Genomic DNA, 18,502 nt, shown 5'->3' with positions numbered 1-18,502 from the left:
TGACAGGAAATCTCCTCCAACATTTCGAAGACATCAGCACAACAGCCTCTCCACAACAACGACAACGCTCTGCTGCTGACATCATTTCCACGGCGACACCCTCTCAGTGGAAGAATCTCCTAGGTGACGCCCTCTATTGACACGCCTGGAGGTGGCTGGTGCCTTTTTGTAGGCAGGTGCATCCTGTGCAGGGACAGACGGAGTAGCCTCACAGCTCTTTTTTTTCTGTTTTCTCTCTGTGGGAACACCTATACAGCTCCATATCTAGTCTGGAAGGCAGCTGCAGAGGAATAGAGCAGATACTGAAATTCAGATAAGAATATTTAGAAACAAATGGAGAGTTTTCATTTGTTCCGCTAACTGTAACTCCTCCACTTCAACTAAACTCGGGCTATGTGAAGTTCATATAAATTCAGGGTTTCAAGAAATCAGGGTCCAAATGTAACCTTCAGCTGGTGGATTTCTCCACTGACCCTGCATGTTCTGTTTAAGAGTAAGAACCTGTTGAAAAGCTGCACAGCAAGGCTAAAAGGCAACAACCTCACTGGATTTAGAGACTGACCTCGGATCAACCATGGAGGGGCATGAGTATGAGCACTTTGGGGCCGATGAAGCAAGGAAGAGCCAACAAGTGGACTATCGAAGAATTGTAGGAGACACTCAGCCCCCACGTACCAGTGTATCATCCCGGGAGGGTGAACATTATGTTCGGCAAACTTCACATGGCCATGGGCATGAAACTGCAGCCCAGCGATACAGCGCCACACGTATCCAGGCTGGTTTAGGCCCAGAGAGGTGAGTTACTGGGGTAGTATACGCAGAATGAGCCACCTTTAGGTCAGACTCAAACTATACTAAGGTGAAATACATCCATATGTTTTATTATGTTTACAGAATGTGTCACAAAAGATTTTTGTAGCTATTTCTTATTGCATATTCGCCTGATGCAAATTAATTTCTCACCAGCAAGTGCCAGAGCTCTGCAAGAAATGTAATAAAAGGCCACTTTTTGCAAAAATTACAAATCGAAGATCAGTAATGCTTAAAAAAAAGAAAGACTTCATAATGCCACAATAATTTCAAGTTTGACTCAATATACAACATTAAAATAAAAATAATGATGGATGTCAGTTCTCTGTCTTTCATGCTGTGTAGTTACTTTCACTGGCTGTGCCTTCATAAGACTGCACATGTAAATTAACTTCATGGCATCGGATCAGTTTACACGGTCCACACACACTTGCATTTAGATCAGTTTGCAAATGCCCCTGAGGTTAAATCCCTTGCTTTCAATTACACACTTCACTTTTGGAGTTGTCTGAAGGCCCTGTAGATAATGCTCTTGGCTTAAAAGCAGATGTTAAAACAATAGAAATCTTACATTGTCAGGTGCTATTTTTAACTTGGTTCTGTTACCCCTCGCACACGCCGACGAGTCTGTGATGCACCATCAAGGCAGGGGTGTGCAGCATGCTGCAGGGAGGATAAACAAGGCTGAATCAACTGCTCAGAATAGCTACAGCACATAAAGGAACCACTGACCTATATCTGCAATGACCCACATTTAATTTGACACAAACACAAAGTGGGAAACAGATCCCCCTCGAGTCACCTTGCCAGACATTTCAAGCAATCCTTACCTAAGATTAATATAGAAGAAGAGAGGACTTACTTACTGTGAAGCATATTGGGTCACAGGGAAGACCAAATGGTTGTCTATTGTATTTAATATACATCAGTAAAAACCTCCCTGCAAGGCATGATCAACAAAGAACTCATGCAATACAATGGTAACGCCTATTGTTTTTCTTGTCTCTCAATGCAGCTTATATAGTTTATATAATACAAAACATAAATTATTCTGTACATCTGTAGTCAACACCCACACAATTCTGTAGGTTCAGTTTAAATAAACACACTACTATGTCGCACATACTTGACTGACATGTGACTGACTGTAAAAAGGTGACACTAAATACAAAAACTTCTAAGAGGTGACTCCATAATCCTAAAACTGAATCATAATCCGTAACTTCTGACAGATGAATATGCAGTTGTGCTTATCATGCCATCTCCAGCAGCTCCATCACAAATCACCCTAAAACAGCCTATTAGCCATATATTTGGCCTCTGGCTGTCTGTAAATCAAGTAAAAATAGCTTTTAATGTTGTTAAAATCACAAATGTGTGAATGTGAAATGTTTTAATTTGAGCTTTCTGATTCATGGAGCTGTAGTGGTGATAATAGATATCGGCCATCATATTTTTAGTTGTGAGAAAGCAACAGCGATTTTCTGTCAGCAGCTCATTCCAACCATTTATGCAGCTGACAGCTCGATGACAAGAGCGGCATGCTGACATACCGTCAAGTAATGTGAATGTACATGTGTGTGCACTGCATGCTGGAAAAACTACATGTGCCGTTTTATATTCTCTTTGCCAAAAAGTAAAGTGAGTGTATACAGCATGAGAGATTACTGCTCAGTAAATAAAACTTTCACAGTATCTACTGTAACAAGCATTCTCCTCAGTGATGCATAGCCTAAAATAGAACTCCTTTATCTCATACTGGTTGTACTTGTTTTCCTCGACATACGCTTGTACACACTGAAAGCAGCCAATTGTGGTGCACAATTTATGAGGAAGTTTATTGTTTATTGTTTATTGTTATTGTCCACTTTTGTATAGTGTATTGCATCTATGTAAAGAATTATCACAAAAAAGTGAAAGTGAATTTGATCTACATCAAGATTTTATGTTCTTAAACATGTTATCAGACAAGAAGAAAATACAGGATCTTAAATGAGATGCTTTAGTCTGTTACATGCAGCTAGCAGTCTGCACGCTCTCTCCAACTACTATCATGTGGATGAAATGTGGTTTGACCAGCTTTTCAATACACTTAATCCAATTTAGATGATTTACATGTGACCAAAATTTCAGACAGTGCTGTCCAAATTCAACATGACGTTTCTCTTTAGGAAATTTAATAGAGATATACCGATACCAATACTGATATCAAATATCGGTCCGATACTGTCTCAGATAGCTGGATCGGGTATCAGTGACAATGGGCTGATGTGGTATCGGATACCATTATTTTAATAAATAACAATTCAGTAAATGTGTATTTGTTACATTTAGTTAGCAAAGGAATGTTTAAGTCAAGCATGATTTTGCCTTATATATAAAAGAATGATCCATGTCTGGTCCACACAGTGAGGCAAACAGCTTATGAATTAAACACTGGTATCGGCTCGGTACTAGGTAGGCCTATACCCAAAGCCCAAGAATCGGTATCGGCATCGGGACTGAAAAAGTCGGATCGGTGCATCCTAAAAATGGCCCTAAAGGCATGACACTTCAGATTTTCCAGCTCTGCACATGCAGTACATCATTTTGCATAGTCAAGGTCAAACATCCAAGTGGAGTAAGAATAAGCAAATAACGATTTGGGGCTGGATGAGGACTGATCAATTAAGATTTTTATCAGACACACTAATCTATATTTTGCTCTGAATCTTTTCTCATTACACTATTATGACACTTCGACCAGCAATACCAAAAATAGTACTATTTTTGGCTGGATAAAAGAAACGTGAAAGCAGCTTCCTCCTAACGCAGACTATTCAGTAGTAAAAATTGTCACGTGCACTAGTCACTTTTGTTGCACACTGCAGTGAGAGGTACTTTCCTGATTTAACAGAAGCAGGATGCGGAGGGTTAAACCCGCCTCTGTGGAGAGAGGGGATGTGACGCCGCCGCGAGTACATAACAGCAACACGCACTGTCTGCACACAGCGACAGGCAATCACTTCTGATTCACTTTACTGCCGACCCGTACTTTTACATCTTTGGAGCCACGAACGACCGGTCTTTTCATCTTGTTTGTTCTTCGAGGTAAACGGGAATTACTGCTTCTATCGCCGTTTCTATTACCCGACTTCTTTAGACCCGCAGCTGGAAAGTTGCTTCCCTTTGGTCAACGTGGGCATCAGCTCAACAAGGTAGCTAGCTAACGTGACATCATGAACAAGGAAAAGAGGTTGGAGTTATTGCTAGCGAGGGAGCTACATAGTTTAAAAATCATGCTTACCAATTTGAGAGCGGATATGCTTGCCTTAAAGTCTCAGACAAAATAATAATCAGTAAAATAAAAGAATAAGTCAAGCTAAAATAACCAAGCTGCTAATGCAAAATGCTAACGTTTTTCGAGATTTCTCATTTCCTAGGATGGCGAAGTCATGACCCGCCCTACTCCGCCTCTGATTGGTTTACCCTGATATTCTTACCGCAACCCTAACCAATCTCACTCCTCAAACGTAAACCTAACCAACGAAGGCAACGAATACTAGCCAGTCAGAGGTAGAGTAGGGCGGGTCATGACTTCGCCGTCCTGGGAAAAAAAAAATTGGCTAACGAGTCAGTTGTAGCCCCACATGTAGTCTGGACACATTTCCACAGTTCATGTATGGTCTGGCAAAAGTTCAGTTGTATGTACCTTAGCTACTTTTGTGGATTATTAACACATCTGCAACAGTTGTGACAGTTTTATGGTGGCGTTAATAGAATGTATTTTATCCGTCCGTTTACGCCGATATACATTTTAACGAGGAAACATGAAAATTGTGGCGAAACGTGCCCAACATAATGCAACGTTACATTAGATTTACCAGTAACGTTAACGTTCTTAAAACGTTAGTATAGTTGTGAAGACAACGGATTCACAGTAAAAGCGTGCAAATCAAGCAACGTTAACGTTTGTGCTTGTGAAAACGCAAATAATTGTGTTAAGCAATGTCAAATTATTTACACGAAGCCTTACTTAACTTGCCTGTTAAGTTAATGTTATAATTTAACGGCTAAACTACATCACTGGATGTTGGTTAATTGTAAACTATACTGGCAGCTGTAACAACGATATTTCCAATCCTGTGACTAACGGTTCATTAACGGTCAGGTAGACATAAAACATTGTGTAATGTTTGGCGTGGTTAGCGTTGAATTATAAATCTGAATTGGCATTAACTGCTCTCCGGATGATTTGCTATAAACTTTAACGTTATTATTATTATTAATTTACGTTAACTGAAAATACCATCACCTCTCAATGGCCCTAGATATATACCAACCTGCGTGCACACACACACATGCTGTTGGCACGAAGCCCAACATATGTTAACACCAAAATTCCTTTGAAACTTTGCCAAATTAGTGTTGTCTCTGTTGTCAGTAAGGCGTTATATTAGGTAGAAGACTATTTTACATCATTTACCATATAAAATGAGCCGTTCTTCAATTCGGCATGCATTCAACACTCAAAAAGACCACTTATTGTAATGAAACTTAAACTTTTGGTGTCGTTATTCCTCTAAAATATACGTAGACTACGTTAGTTAGACCGCAATGCGTGGTGACAAGATATGTTAGCGTTAAAAAAAAAAAAAAAAAAAAACATTTCACTGACGTTGTCGTTTTCCAAAACACAGCGATGGTTAACCAGACATGGATCTCTGTGAAGAATGAGAGATGCGAGGGGCTAACAGATATGATCGTCATCCGCGTGGATGCTGCGCTGGTGTTTTTTGCTGTGTAAACAGCACAGACAGGTCTGAATAGCTAGTATTGTGTTAACTAAAGCTTCGCAAAGCTGCTAATGTTTGTTAGCTACCGATAATGTAATGTGGGTCACCAGGCCAGTAGACGTTACCGCTCAAGTCGAGACAATACGACGTTAAGACGACATTTTTTTGTACCGTTTCTCGTTAACACGCTTTTACCATAACAGTATAATGTCTTAAAAGATCGAAAACGTGTCGCTGTAGTGGTTCACTTGAATGTTAGTGGGTCACCCGGCCAGGATTTGCCTGATCCTGGTTTTCTGTTGTTAAAATAATAACGGTCCTAGTATTTTACATGCAGAGACAGAAAATCTGCTCTGTCACAAAACCACATTAGGATTTCTACAGTGACGTGTTTGTGGTACATAATGTGTGATGCTATGTTAATTAATGATCCCGCTATTTTGCTGCAGTAATTACAAAAATTAGTGGTTAGCAGCATTGTTGCACGTTTTTACAGGATTATTAATGGTTTGTTTTTGCAAGGAGAGGAAGATGTAGCATCTCGCAGCTGCCGCGCAGGCGCACTGACATGAGGCTGGCTGGGGGGATGTTGATGTTGCTATGGTTATGTCTTCCTGTGAGAAGGTCACTAAAGCTCTGCTTGCAAATTGGATGTGTTCTTCCAAAGCAGCATTTAACTTGCTGTAGATGCACATCTTCATCTGCATCTTGGGCTGCACAGGTGACAGAAGTTTCTCCTCTCTCTATCATTTGACAGCATGGCGGATTACCTAATCAGTGGTGGAACAGGCTACGTCCCTGAGGATGGACTCTCAGCTCAGCAGCTCTTCTCGATTGGAGATGGTCTTACGTACAAGTAAGTTTCCTACATTACAAACTGATTTTTTCTTTTCTTTTCTACACAGTCTCAGTAAAGACATTAAAGTAATTCAAAGTGAGGTCTCCTGATTTTAAAACCTCACCTCACCGCGCAGTGGTAGGTGAAGTGTACGCACGAGTGCTTTGTAATGGCCAACACATTTTGAACCAGCAGATCTGACCAACAGTGCGTTGTCTCCGATGGTCATACGGCTGAAGAGCTATGCTCTAAAGGAGATGGGTTGACTTACAAGTGAGTAAAACAGTCGTCTTCAAACAATGTTGAAACTGTGCTGTTTTTTTTAAAAATCTCTTGTGTCTCTCCAAATAGTGAATTCATAAGGGGGAAGCAAATGGTTGTCCTTCTAAAGCTTCTTCATTCATTTAAACAAACCATGCCAAAATCTTAATCTAGTGTCATGAAAGTGCATGAGTGCAGATGTCAATAGAGGGCTTGTTGGAATGCTCAACCTGATCTTGGTCATGGGGATGAAATTTGCTTCCAGTGGACATAACTACATTATTAACTTGAACTAACCATCAAAAGTGCATGACCTGTCTTGTGTATGCAACACACGTCACAAAACAGCCCATGCACTTTTCCTCCAAACTCTTCACTCTGATTTTTAAGAAAGCACTAATCAATCACTAATAACTTCCCACCTCTTACTTTACCTCACTCACCTCTGGTAAGCATTCTGGTGACAAATGAAGGAATGCTTGTCCATTAACTCACCATGCATTTTGACTGTCATTTTTCTTTTTGATTAATCCATTTGAACACCCTTTTCTAATGTTTTATGCCTTCAGAAAGAATCAACTCATTTGTAGTGGTTGTTAGACACTGAGAAAAATGCCATTTCCTCTTATCTTGCATTTGCCCCCACATTTGAAAAAAAATCTCCCAAATTCATCACATTGCTTCACCTTTTGAATGTGTTTGCCACAGGGCCTAATAACCACTGCAGTCAACGCTTAAGATGCCCTCTCAGCGTTCCCTGAAAGACCATTAGTTAATGTATTATTGTGTAATTATAGATGGTAGATAATTGACCGTAACCGCATCAATGTCTGCGCACGGCCGACAAAACTGATATTTTAAGTGACTCAAATACAATTGGAAGGTTTTATAAAGAGAAAATCCTCCAATTTCCTCGGTCTAATCATGCTACTACTGCTTTACTGAAGCTAATTAAATAGAAAACGTAATGGTGTTCTAGTGTGTCCGCGTGTGATTTGAATAACCTCTCTACCCTGTAATGAAGTGCATCACGACCGAAGGAAAGGTTGCTCACATGACAACCATGTGAGTCACAGGAGGAATTTGAGGTGGATTGGGCCAGTTTTAGGATGACTCAGTCTTTGCAGACCGTTTGTCCTCTGTTTCAACCTTTTAACTAGTGTCTTACAAATACAGATAAAAGTAGTAGGAGTTCAAATTTTATTGTTAGGTTTACAGACCACTTCCCCTACATATCTTTTGATTCCAAGGGTCAACAGTTAATTATTTATTGCCTGGTAGAAGATGAAGAAATAAAGCCTCAAAGAGAAAGTGAAACAAACACACAGGAAGACAGAAACAGCTTTGTGAGAGACTCAACTTCCTGAAGTATTGTGATCTTCAACTGGGAGGGTGAAAAAATCACATCCTGGACAGGACTGTAAACATGTTTCACAAACTAATCTACTTTTTAACTCTGTCAGCACGCCTGAAATGCCATCAAAAGTAAAAGTGTACGAATTGTAAGATTCCCTGGTTGTTATGAAACAATCTCAGGAAGTGTTTTTCTTATGTGTAGACACTGTAATATGCATCTACTTGTAATCAAGTTTTTTTTTTTTTAAAAAATGCCTCAAATGCACCCTTCTCACAAAAGCCCCAGGCTGTCGGTTTTGGGTAAATACTGGGTCATATGTCATTACCATTCACACAAAATGAGAACTTCAACTGGAGCATATAATTTAAACTATAAACTACACAATTATATGCTGTGCAATCCATCTGTAGGCTTGGTAGACTTTTCTGCTCTCACTCTCAGTTGCAGTGGATAGAGAGCATCCACACGGTCCAGATCTGTGACTTTTAACTACCGTAAAATCTGCGTCACCTTCTTAAAGCCTGAAGGGCACATTTTGTGGCAAAACCAAACCCGACTCCAATAAATCATGATAGTAGAGTCATGTAAACCACAGTCGATTACCTCTGGCGTAGGGCTGGCATTGAACCACGTCTGTCTGATTGTTGTTACACTTATGACACAAAAGCCAAATAAAGCAACGTTAGTAAGAGTACAGAGGATACTTGCATTGTTAAACTTGCTGCCACAATTACAAAACACTGGATTCTCTGTTTTTCAGAGGCTTTCAAGTTTTTTGGGTGTGGGCATACAATGTCCTAGATTTTCTTTAATGTCCAGGCCAAGACAAGAACAGGCCTCTTTACAAGCAGGTGAAGACCGATTGTGGCTTCTCATAATAGTTTGAATTGCTCCCACTTATCATCAGATATTTTGCCTACATTTAACAGTGAAATGAAAACCATAATAAGGCATCACCAAGCCAGTGTTTTTTTTTTCAGGATTCAGTGCTGACCCTGAGTCAGTAGATGCAGCCCGAGGTTTGTGGTTGCCGCTAAATGCTACCAGATGTGTGCTGAACTTCCTGCTTGTCCCTACGTTGATGTCTGTGGGTGTTTAGACTCTGAAGTGACAAACAGGACTCCAATCTAGTTCCTGTCCCATCAAGCGCGTCTATTTCTGACTCTCCCCACACCCACACCGAGGGATCTGTTAGTGTTACTTTCTCTTTCGACACCCGCTCACATTTAGACTCAGTTATGTCCACCTGTACCGCTCGCCATCTACCTGTTTAACTTATTCTCGCCTCGTAGTTTCCTCTCCACTCCCCTCCGACATCCTCCGGCATACAAAGCTTCCCTTATTCCACCCATCTTTCCATCTGTCCCCTGCCTGTTTTCACACCCATCTGTAAAACCTCAAAATACGTACAGACTTTGGTTGAAAAACAAACAAGTCATTCCTGTGTCTAGCTCTTGCTCCCCCTCAACCGTTCTACTTCATTGTGTTTATACAGGCCAAGAGCTGAAAGAGGTCCAGTGTAGCTTTTTTATCAAGAACAGGACGCACCCTGCCTCACTCAGTGTCTGTACTCATCCAGTATGCCACTTTGCAATATTCTGGGAACCATGAAGAGACATAAAAGGGCATCCAACAATAGGTTGCAGGCCCCAAAGTGTGGTGTTGTCCTAGTTGAAGATGTTCTAAAGAATGGAAAAAAAATAAGTAGAAAATGATCCCATAGACAAAAAGGTCATCGGTCACGTTTATTTTTAAAAATGTGACTGTCTGGAGCGTCCTGGTAGCCGAATGGTTACAGGGCATCCCACATAATTGCAGCTGGGGACTCTTGTTGCATGTCATGCCCCTCTCTCTCCCCCCTTGTTTACTGTCTGCTTCTCCACTCAGCTGTCAATTAAAGGCAAAAATGCCCCAAAAACATATCTTAGAATTTTTCTTTTTAAAAAGTGGCTGTCAGCAACAGTAATGAAATGTATCACACATCTTTTAATTACACCCTGATAAAAGCACTTGATTGCTGATCACAACCACATCTCTGTTGTTTACCCATCGTGTTCAATAGCACTCACATTTGATTGTTTTCCAATTCACCCTGTTTGCCGTGAGCCACTCATAACGTAGGTAAACATTTTCTGCTTTGCTTGGAGATATTTTGCAGAAATTACTACCATTATTGGTTATTCATATTGGTATAAACATGAGGAACTGGTTAGCTTCTGGCATTTTTACTGCAGTGTGGATGCTTTAGAAGTTGCCACTATCAACCCCTTACTTTGCATTTTGCTTATTGCTTATGTCTTTCAGTGACTTCCTGATTTTACCTGGCTTCATCGACTTTACCTCAGACGAAGTGGTAAGTACACTTCTCTTTTTTGAGCGCAGGACGTAACAGAGTACAAAAGGGCATGCAAGGTCTGTTATTGTTACAGAGGATTGTCGCAAGTAGCTGTCTCATCTGAGCCGAGACTTTTCTTGGTATTTTGAAGGACAATTCAACTATTTGTTCTGTTGCAGCTATGGACATAGTGATAAATGTGCAAAGTGGCTCTGTCAGCAGACAGACCATTCTTGGCAGAGCCACTTCCTAAACCATCAGCCTTATTACAGTGGAGTCTCTTTTTTCTTTTTTCTAAGCAAACCTTTCCACTCCAGACCTCAACTTCATTTTATAATTGGAGTGTGTACAGAAGTAGTCTTGTTTTTGCCCATTTAAAACCATCTGCATCATTTCTCCTGTGCTGCCGCCCTGCTATTTTTGCCCGACGTGGTCACCCACTGGCTGTTCCCTCACCCTTGTGTTTACATTTGTGTCTGGCTGGTTGCTCATCCAGCTCTCTCAGCAGATGATGGGAGAGTTAATCTCAGGGCTTTAGATGAAATCCCTCTCTTCTGCTTCATCCATCTCAGAGGGTTTTAATTTAATTGATATCTCTAATCTCTCCCCGTTTCCTCCAGAGTTAAGCAGAGCTCTCATCGTTGTGTCAGATGCTTGTCTGCTTCGCCATGTTGTCATTGGTTCTCTACAGAGTCTTGGTCTGCCCTAGTTTTTCACTGGATAGTGAGTCTATTCAAGCTTGAATAACACAAATGCTCCCACATTTGGCTTGAGTCACAACTTTGAATAGAGTTCATGTTCAGACGGTCACTCTGTAGACCAGACTGAAATTTCTAATATCCTCTCTAGCTCACATGCACTTGGAAAGGTGTTAAACATGAAGAGGGGCCACGTGTGCTTCGGGCCTCTGTGGGAAATTCTCTGGGGGGTCGTGATGTTCCTGACATGCTTTCCAAACTCTCAGTTGAATCTAGCAGCTTAGTGCAGTTGTGCTCTCTAAACGGAGAAGTGGGTGTTAGGTGATTTGTCTCAACTTCACCGTGAACCCTTGAGAAAAGCAGCGGGTCGCCTCCATAGTTTATGTCTGTCTCAGATAAGGAGTAAAAGCTTTGACACCATAGAACTCATTTGCTGGTTTCCCATGTGCAAGGAATGCCTTTATTTTCACACTCCCAGCTGCAGATAGCAAAAGTGTGGCGCTGGCTGTTGTGGGAACCTGTAAGAAGTGAGAGTTAATGCTGCTGTTGGAGACACTGTCATATGGCTCATTTCCATTTTTCCAGGCAGTGTCAGGTTTCTTTCCCCGTCAGGAAGGACACTGTTTTAAATGGCTCATGCATTTCATTTAGTTTACGGACACCTCAAGCCATAGATGAATGCTTAATGATGTGCTTTAAATAAAATAATGTAGCCTATATTTCTCTCTCATCCCAACTGGTCGAGGCAGATGGCCGCCCACCTAGAGCCTGGTTCTGCTTGAGGTTTCTTCCCATTAAAGGGGAGTTTTTCTTTGCTGCTGTCGCCAAGTGCTTGCTCATGGGGGAATTTTGAGTCTCCATAAATTAAAGAGTCTAGACCTGCTCTATGTGAAAAGTGCCCTGAGATGACTTCTGTTGTGATTTGGCGCTATTCAAATACAAGAGACTTGACTTTAACTTCAAGCGAGGGAGTAACAAAACACCACTTTTTTTTTGACTCTGCTCAAATTGCCCTCACTGTCCTCATGTCATTTGAAGTTATGCCCTCATGTGTGATTGAAACAGATTTTAGAGGCATTAACCACTTTTAGACACAACTGTACACTGTATATCTCTTAAGTTTAGTCTGCCCCCTGGTGGATCCTGTTCAAAATGACAGAAACAAACTCTTATTAAAATGTGCACTCCTTTTTCCTTTTTTGTCTTTAAAGGACTTGACATCAGCGCTGACAAGGAAGATCACATTGAAAACCCCCCTCATCTCCTCCCCCATGGACACTGTCACAGAGTCAGCTATGGCTATTGCAATGGCGGTAAGAAACTGCTTTCCCAAACTGTTGAAATTATGGAAAGAGTATGGATTTTCCTTTATTGCATAATTGTGAATATCATTCCTTTTTTAAAAAATTGGCAGCTAATGGGCGGGATCGGCATCATCCACCACAACTGCACACCAGAATTCCAAGCCAATGAGGTCCGCAAGGTTAAGGTAAACTAATTATCCTACATACAAATACATATAACAGTTCAAGTACACTATTTTATGTGAAACTATCTCAGGATTTGTGCTCACTCATCATGTCAGGGATATTTGTTTCTCTTGTTTCCAGAGGTTTGAGCAAGGTTTCATCACAGACCCAGTTGTGATGAGTCCAAACCACACAGTTGGAGATGTGTTTGAGGCCAAAGTACGACATGGTTTCTCTGGCATCCCTGTCACCGAGACAGGCAAGATGGGCAGCAAGCTGGTGGGCATTGTCACCTCCAGAGACATCGACTTCCTCTCTGAGAAAGACCACGGCAAACCTCTGGAGGAGGTGAGTATCGTAACATGTCGAGTTTTTAAGGAACTGTCCTACCATCACTTAAGACATTTTTGTATTAGCATCATTCATTTAAATATTTTAACATTTTAATTGTGCTTGCATTCTTTTAGGCTATGACAAAGAGGGAGGAGTTGGTAGTTGCTCCAGCTGGTGTTACTCTGAAAGAAGCCAATGATATTCTACAGCGCAGCAAAAAAGGTGAAAGAAAAAAAAAAGAAAGTTGATGCAGCTTGTGTACCTGAACTTCTATTTGATTTTTGTCTGACGTTTTCCTTTTTGTGCCATGTAATAACCTCACTTTTCTCTGTAAACAGGAAAGCTTCCCATTGTAAATGATAACGACGAGCTGGTGGCCATTATCGCCAGGACAGATCTGAAGAAGAACAGGGACTACCCTCTGGCCTCCAAAGATTCACGCAAACAGCTGCTGTGTGGCGCTGCCATCGGCACCAGGGAGGATGACAAATACAGACTGGACCTGCTAGTACAGGCTGGAGTGGATGTTGTCGTACTGGTGCGTGTTGATGCATGATGGCCTGTTGATGGGCCTCTTATCATCGGTCCCAATTTATCATAAATGTTAGATATTTGTTGCAGCACAGGTTGCTTAAAAATACATAAAACTTTCTGATTAGTTCCTCTGATTAACTGGAAATGTGGGAAAGTGTGCGACATCAACAGCAGGAAAGTGTTGTAAATTAAATCTGAAGACAGTATGAAGAAAATTGCCTGCATTTGAAAATTGTGTTAATAATATGCATTCTGTATGCCTTTTTTTAGCCCTTAATGTTTGTTTAGACTACTGTACTCTTAACATCATTGCACTTAAACTATAAATTTTTTTGCATTTCTAGGACTCTTCACAAGGCAACTCGGTGTATCAAATCAACATGATAAATTATATTAAACAGAAGTATCAAGACTTGCAAGTGGTGGGAGGAAATGGTGAGTTTGTTGAAAAGAAAATATGTGAATTAAGTGTTGGTGAAAGGACTTTGATTTTGTACACATACAGTAACTCTCCATGTGTTTTGGCAGCTTTCTTTTAATGCCTTTTTAAATCAAATATCCTAGCTTGCACACTTTTCCAGACTTTTCTTCTTCTCTTCCCCATCTGCAGTGGTTACAGCAGCCCAGGCCAAGAATCTGATCGATGCTGGCGTGGATGCCCTGAGAGTCGGCATGGGCTGCGGCTCCATCTGCATCACACAGGAAGGTATTCATCCTTATTTTTCAGTGGCATCTCCTCAACACTGTAACACATTATCAAAGTCCTGGAAAAGCAGAAATGGAATTTAATTTGACATAAAAGGTTAAAGTATAGCACTATGTCAATATAGAATAAAATGTTGTGACTATATATGACTGCTAGCTGTGACTTTAAATATATTTAAAAGAAAAAAATATATAATTAGAGGCATAAATCATCAGCTGTAGTACATTCTGTACCTGTTCTTCATCTGGCTATGAGCTACACTGGGAAGAAAAGGCTATCAGTTGCCAACAGTGACAAATACCCCGAGACCACTCCTAGTTGTCATGGTGATCTGCCAAGGCCCCGTTCTGGGTTGCCATGGGGACCGGTCTTTCGTGCATAGACTGGGTCACGCTCACCAACGAGAATAGAAGAGACATGTTGCAGCGAGAGGACATGAACCTGAAATGTCTCTGTTAGACTAATCGGTGAAATTCATGCAGCTTATTTTGGCACATAACTCGTGTACGTCTCAAGTTCAGATCTGCCTTACCTGAGAACATTGTGTGATTTGTTTTGATGGCAGTCATGTTAAAAATGTGTTCTACCTTGTAGTCATGGCATGTGGGCGGCCCCAGGGGACCTCCGTGTACAAGGTAGCAGAATACGCCAGGCGTTTTGGTGTGCCAGTCATTGCTGATGGCGGCATTCAGACCGTGGGCCATGTGGTGAAGGCTCTGTCGCTCGGAGCATCGACTGGTGAGATTCCAAAGATTATGACACACAGAATGTCGTAACATTGTGAAAAGAAGACCTTATCTAATTCCTCATATTTCATACAGCTTGTTAATCTCATGACAACAGTCCCAGCACTGATTAGGTCAAGTTGGGTAATAGAGAACACACAGATAATTCTTTCCCTTCTCCCCACTCTAGTTATGATGGGCTCGTTGCTAGCGGCAACCACTGAGGCTCCAGGGGAGTACTTCTTCTCAGACGGTGTGCGGCTGAAAAAATACCGTGGTATGGGCTCCCTGGACGCTATGGAGAAGAGCACGAGCAGTCAGAAACGCTATTTTAGGTGCGTGGGAGGTCAAAAGTAGTGAATAGCCAAATTCAAAGTGCTGCTATTACAATACTGTGATCCCACTGGAGGAATAATGACTCAGTGATGTCTTTCCACAGCGAGGGCGACAAGGTGAAGGTAGCCCAGGGCGTATCCGGGTCAGTCCAGGACAAGGGCTCGATCCATAAGTTTGTACCTTACCTGATAGCTGGTATTCAACATGGCTGCCAGGACATTGGGGCAAAGAGTCTCTCTGTTCTCCGGTGAGTAGTTTGGGTTTGATGGTTAGATTGTGTAAATGGCTCAATATAATACAGATGTAAACTGTTATGTTTATTATATTTAACATGTTTTTTTTTTCCATCTTTCACAGTTCTATGATGTACTCTGGAGAGCTGAAGTTTGAGAAGCGGACCATGTCTGCACAGGTGGAGGGAGGAGTTCATGGACTCCACTCGTAAGTATTAAAACACATTTTGTCCCATTAAACAATACATGATCATACTTAATCACAGCACTAGTGTATACATGTACACTTTATTCTGACACATCAGAGGAGTATCCTCATTGAGTATACAGATGTATTATTGCAGCAGTCCTGCATTTTGTTCCCAGTTGTAAAAATGAAACACACTCGTCACGTAACATCTGAAGTTAGATTGAATTTTTCCACTACTGGGGCAGGTGACATAAGTAGGAACTCTAAATTGCGTTCTTTGTTGACTCATAGAAGATTTCATCAGTGTGTTGCTAAGAAACAGCTGGGCTCTGATATTACTTCATGTCAGGAGTTGATATTGTACAACACTGTAGTGGATAAAGCAGCATCAGCATTATAAGCAGCTTGGCCAGCAGAAACAATATGATCTTTTTCTAGCTTTAACAAAGAGAACAAATGCAAGTTCTCTCTCGTGTTACTCAAGTTTTGGCCCCAACTTGACATTTAGGGGAAAAAATGCAAGTTAGGAGTTTTCTGCCAAGTACATTCAGAAAACATTGTGTAAACAGTGTTCACAGGATTGCAGTAAACATAATTACAGCAGCAATACTTGTTTATATTAGAGCAAATGCTAATATCTCTTTTATTTGTCTTCACCCCCACAGTTACGAGAAACGGCTTTACTGAACGGAGTGCAGATCGGCGGCGCATGTGACATACCCAATCTAACAGTGACCAAATGTTAAATCGCCACTTCTGCTAAAATATGGACCACCGACAACACCACCCTTGCCCTCCCCCGCGTTGTATCCACGGTTGCTCTCTCTCTCTCTCTGATCCCAACCAGCTGCTTTGGGGAAGAAAGAGGCATCGTAGCTAAGTGAGAATCTTCAAACTGACACCCCCCACTCTCTGAACACCTGGGATTTTGCACTCTAGAAGCGGCGCATCAGGGTTTGCGGAATGACATACACACCTATATCTTGAGTATGCAGCTGATCCCAATTTTTGTTTTCGTGCGTGTTGATAGTAGTGAGAGAATGGACTGCGTGAGTGTTTGGTGACTTAAGGGTAGTGTTTGTCTGAGTGTGCGATTATAGTTTAAAATGTTTATTGGGACAAACAAAGTGAAGGTGCACTGTTTTTGTTTTTTTGTCCTATTAATATTGGTGAGTCTAAAACAGCAATGGTGCAGATCCCATCAGCATCCTTTATTTTTTTTTTTAAGGCTTTTTTGGGATCCACGCTAACCAGCAAGCTCCCTGTCGGAAGCCTCACACATCCCAGTTCTTAAACACACTAGTGTGTGTGTGCAGAAAACAAGACAAAAACACTTGTCTCTCAATGTGCAGAGTGTCGGTATATCATGGCAATCTTACGTTGTTCATTTTTCCTGTTTTTTGGTTTGCATTTTTAGGTCGTTACAGGTATAAACTACTTGATGAAGAGTAGCTGCTTATATTTCAGCACATATTGTTTACGTCATGTATTGTGGATCCCGAGGTACGAGATATTGGCCATGGCAGTTACCCTGTTGACTTTGTATCCTCCAGTTTCACCTTAATCAGTAGACAAAACTCAGACCCACAGTCTTTGCCACTGTGGACTTTCATTTCCCCCTCAAAGACATCTTGAGCCAAATAAACAGTGTCCCATCTCAGTGCATAGTGTTCATATGTTGAGCACAGAAGGGACCAAAAGCTGAGGAGTAGGTATGTTTAAAAGAAGGAAGAAAACCCCTAAAATGTACCAATCAAAAATAGTAAGGAGGAGAATAGCAAATTCTCTGTCCATAATTTGAATACTTTTAGATTTAAAAAACCTTTATATTAAATCTGTATAGTCTTGGGGGCTTTGAATTGAGCATGAAGGGTTTTTGATATGCATGTTTGTTTTTTCACTAAGCCAAACATGGCTGTATTTATATTCCGCTTTATTGTAATTGCATACATACTGCCAAGTGTATTTATACTTCCTCTGACACTCTTCTTTTGTAAGGTCAAAACCAAAATTAGCGCGACAAGTTGCTTGTCACTTGTTCATTCCTACGCTCTCACAGTGTGGCATATGTTCTCTGTGATAGGTTTATTTTATTTTTGATTTATTACTTTTCTTTTTACCGGAGATATGCCTTGAAACAGGGATGGATAAAGGCTGCACATCACAGCTCAGTGAAAATGCATCGAAGTGCATAATGCTATACACCCTTTCGCCTCCTTTTCTTACTTTCAATCAGCATAGCTGTGTTTGTTATCATTCAGCTAATGTAGGAGTAGGCTTTTCTAACATTTTCATACTGGATGTCCTTTTTGCCAGGTGTAATTTTTTTTAATAAAATGCCCCAGATTGTAAGAGTTGAGTTGCTTTCTCTAACCTGCTAATGTGCTTTACCCTGCACAAGGTTCACTTAACTAACAAAAGTCTTGCAATTGGACTGTATTGCAAGAAAATGTACATGAGAATATATGGAGAAATATATACTTCTATTCAGATGTAAATGACTGCTGCTTGTTTTCAGTTTCCCACCTAAAGAGAGAATTCAGGTTTTTAAAATGTCTTATTTGTCAAGTACTGGGTTCGGTTAGTCCATCTAAAAAGCACAAGTATTGTTACAAGTGAGATATTAGGTTTAGACTGTTTTTTCTTATGTTATAGCTACAGTAGTCAGAACACACTGATAGCCTCTGTACCCATCAACCAAAACAGAAAGAATGAGCTTTTTAGATGGACAGAAAAAACTCAGTATTCAATAAATCCAGTAGGGTTTTTTGAGGAATATCACGTCAAAATATGTTTACAGTAAAACACTCTACAGAGGAAAGTTGCTTTTGCTGTTCAATATGGTTAAAAAAAAAAAAAAAAAAAAAAGAATAAAGAAATCAAACTGTGTATGGACTCCTGT

At 40.8% G+C, this 18,502-nt stretch overlaps 1 protein-coding gene across 11 annotated transcripts; it reads left to right on the top strand.

Moving 5' to 3' along the window:
- The first annotated feature begins 354 nt into the window (after positions 1-354).
- impdh1b (IMP (inosine 5'-monophosphate) dehydrogenase 1b) lies at positions 355-18,489 on the top strand. Of its 11 annotated transcripts, none has more exons than XM_067582300.1 (16): positions 355-795; positions 6,343-6,441; positions 6,616-6,696; positions 10,346-10,394; positions 12,286-12,387; positions 12,489-12,563; positions 12,685-12,891; positions 13,011-13,098; positions 13,215-13,414; positions 13,755-13,845; positions 14,021-14,116; positions 14,711-14,854; positions 15,032-15,176; positions 15,281-15,424; positions 15,535-15,618; positions 16,266-18,489. In XM_067582300.1, exons 1-16 carry the CDS (start codon positions 575-577, stop codon positions 16,285-16,287), a joined length of 1,848 nt encoding a protein of 615 aa, XP_067438401.1. In that variant the 5' UTR covers positions 355-574; the 3' UTR covers positions 16,288-18,489. The 11 variants fall into 11 exon arrangements, with proteins under 11 accessions (XP_067438401.1, XP_067438402.1, XP_067438403.1 ...); XM_067582301.1 differs by having other exon boundaries at positions 356-795; positions 6,619-6,696; XM_067582308.1 differs by lacking the exon at positions 355-795 and adding an exon at positions 3,736-3,900 and having other exon boundaries at positions 6,619-6,696.
- Positions 18,490-18,502: the final 13 nt, after the last annotated feature.

This window comes from Thunnus thynnus, chromosome 23, assembly GCF_963924715.1.
Source record: "Thunnus thynnus chromosome 23, fThuThy2.1, whole genome shotgun sequence".
Lineage (NCBI taxonomy): Eukaryota > Metazoa > Chordata > Actinopteri > Scombriformes > Scombridae > Thunnus > Thunnus thynnus.
This window is presented reverse-complemented; position numbering and strand designations above follow the sequence as displayed.

Excerpts from the sequence above, each read along its gene's own strand:
- impdh1b (XM_067582300.1), top strand. The coding sequence starts at position 575 with ATGGAGGGGCATGAGTATGAGCACTTTGGGGCCGATGAAGCAAGGAAG. Across the intron at positions 12,564-12,684 it reads ATGAGGTCCGCAAGGTTAAG|AGGTTTGAGCAAGGTTTCAT; the intron begins GTAAACTAATTA and ends TCTTGTTTCCAG. Across the intron at positions 13,099-13,214 it reads TCTACAGCGCAGCAAAAAAG|GAAAGCTTCCCATTGTAAAT; the intron begins GTGAAAGAAAAA and ends CTCTGTAAACAG.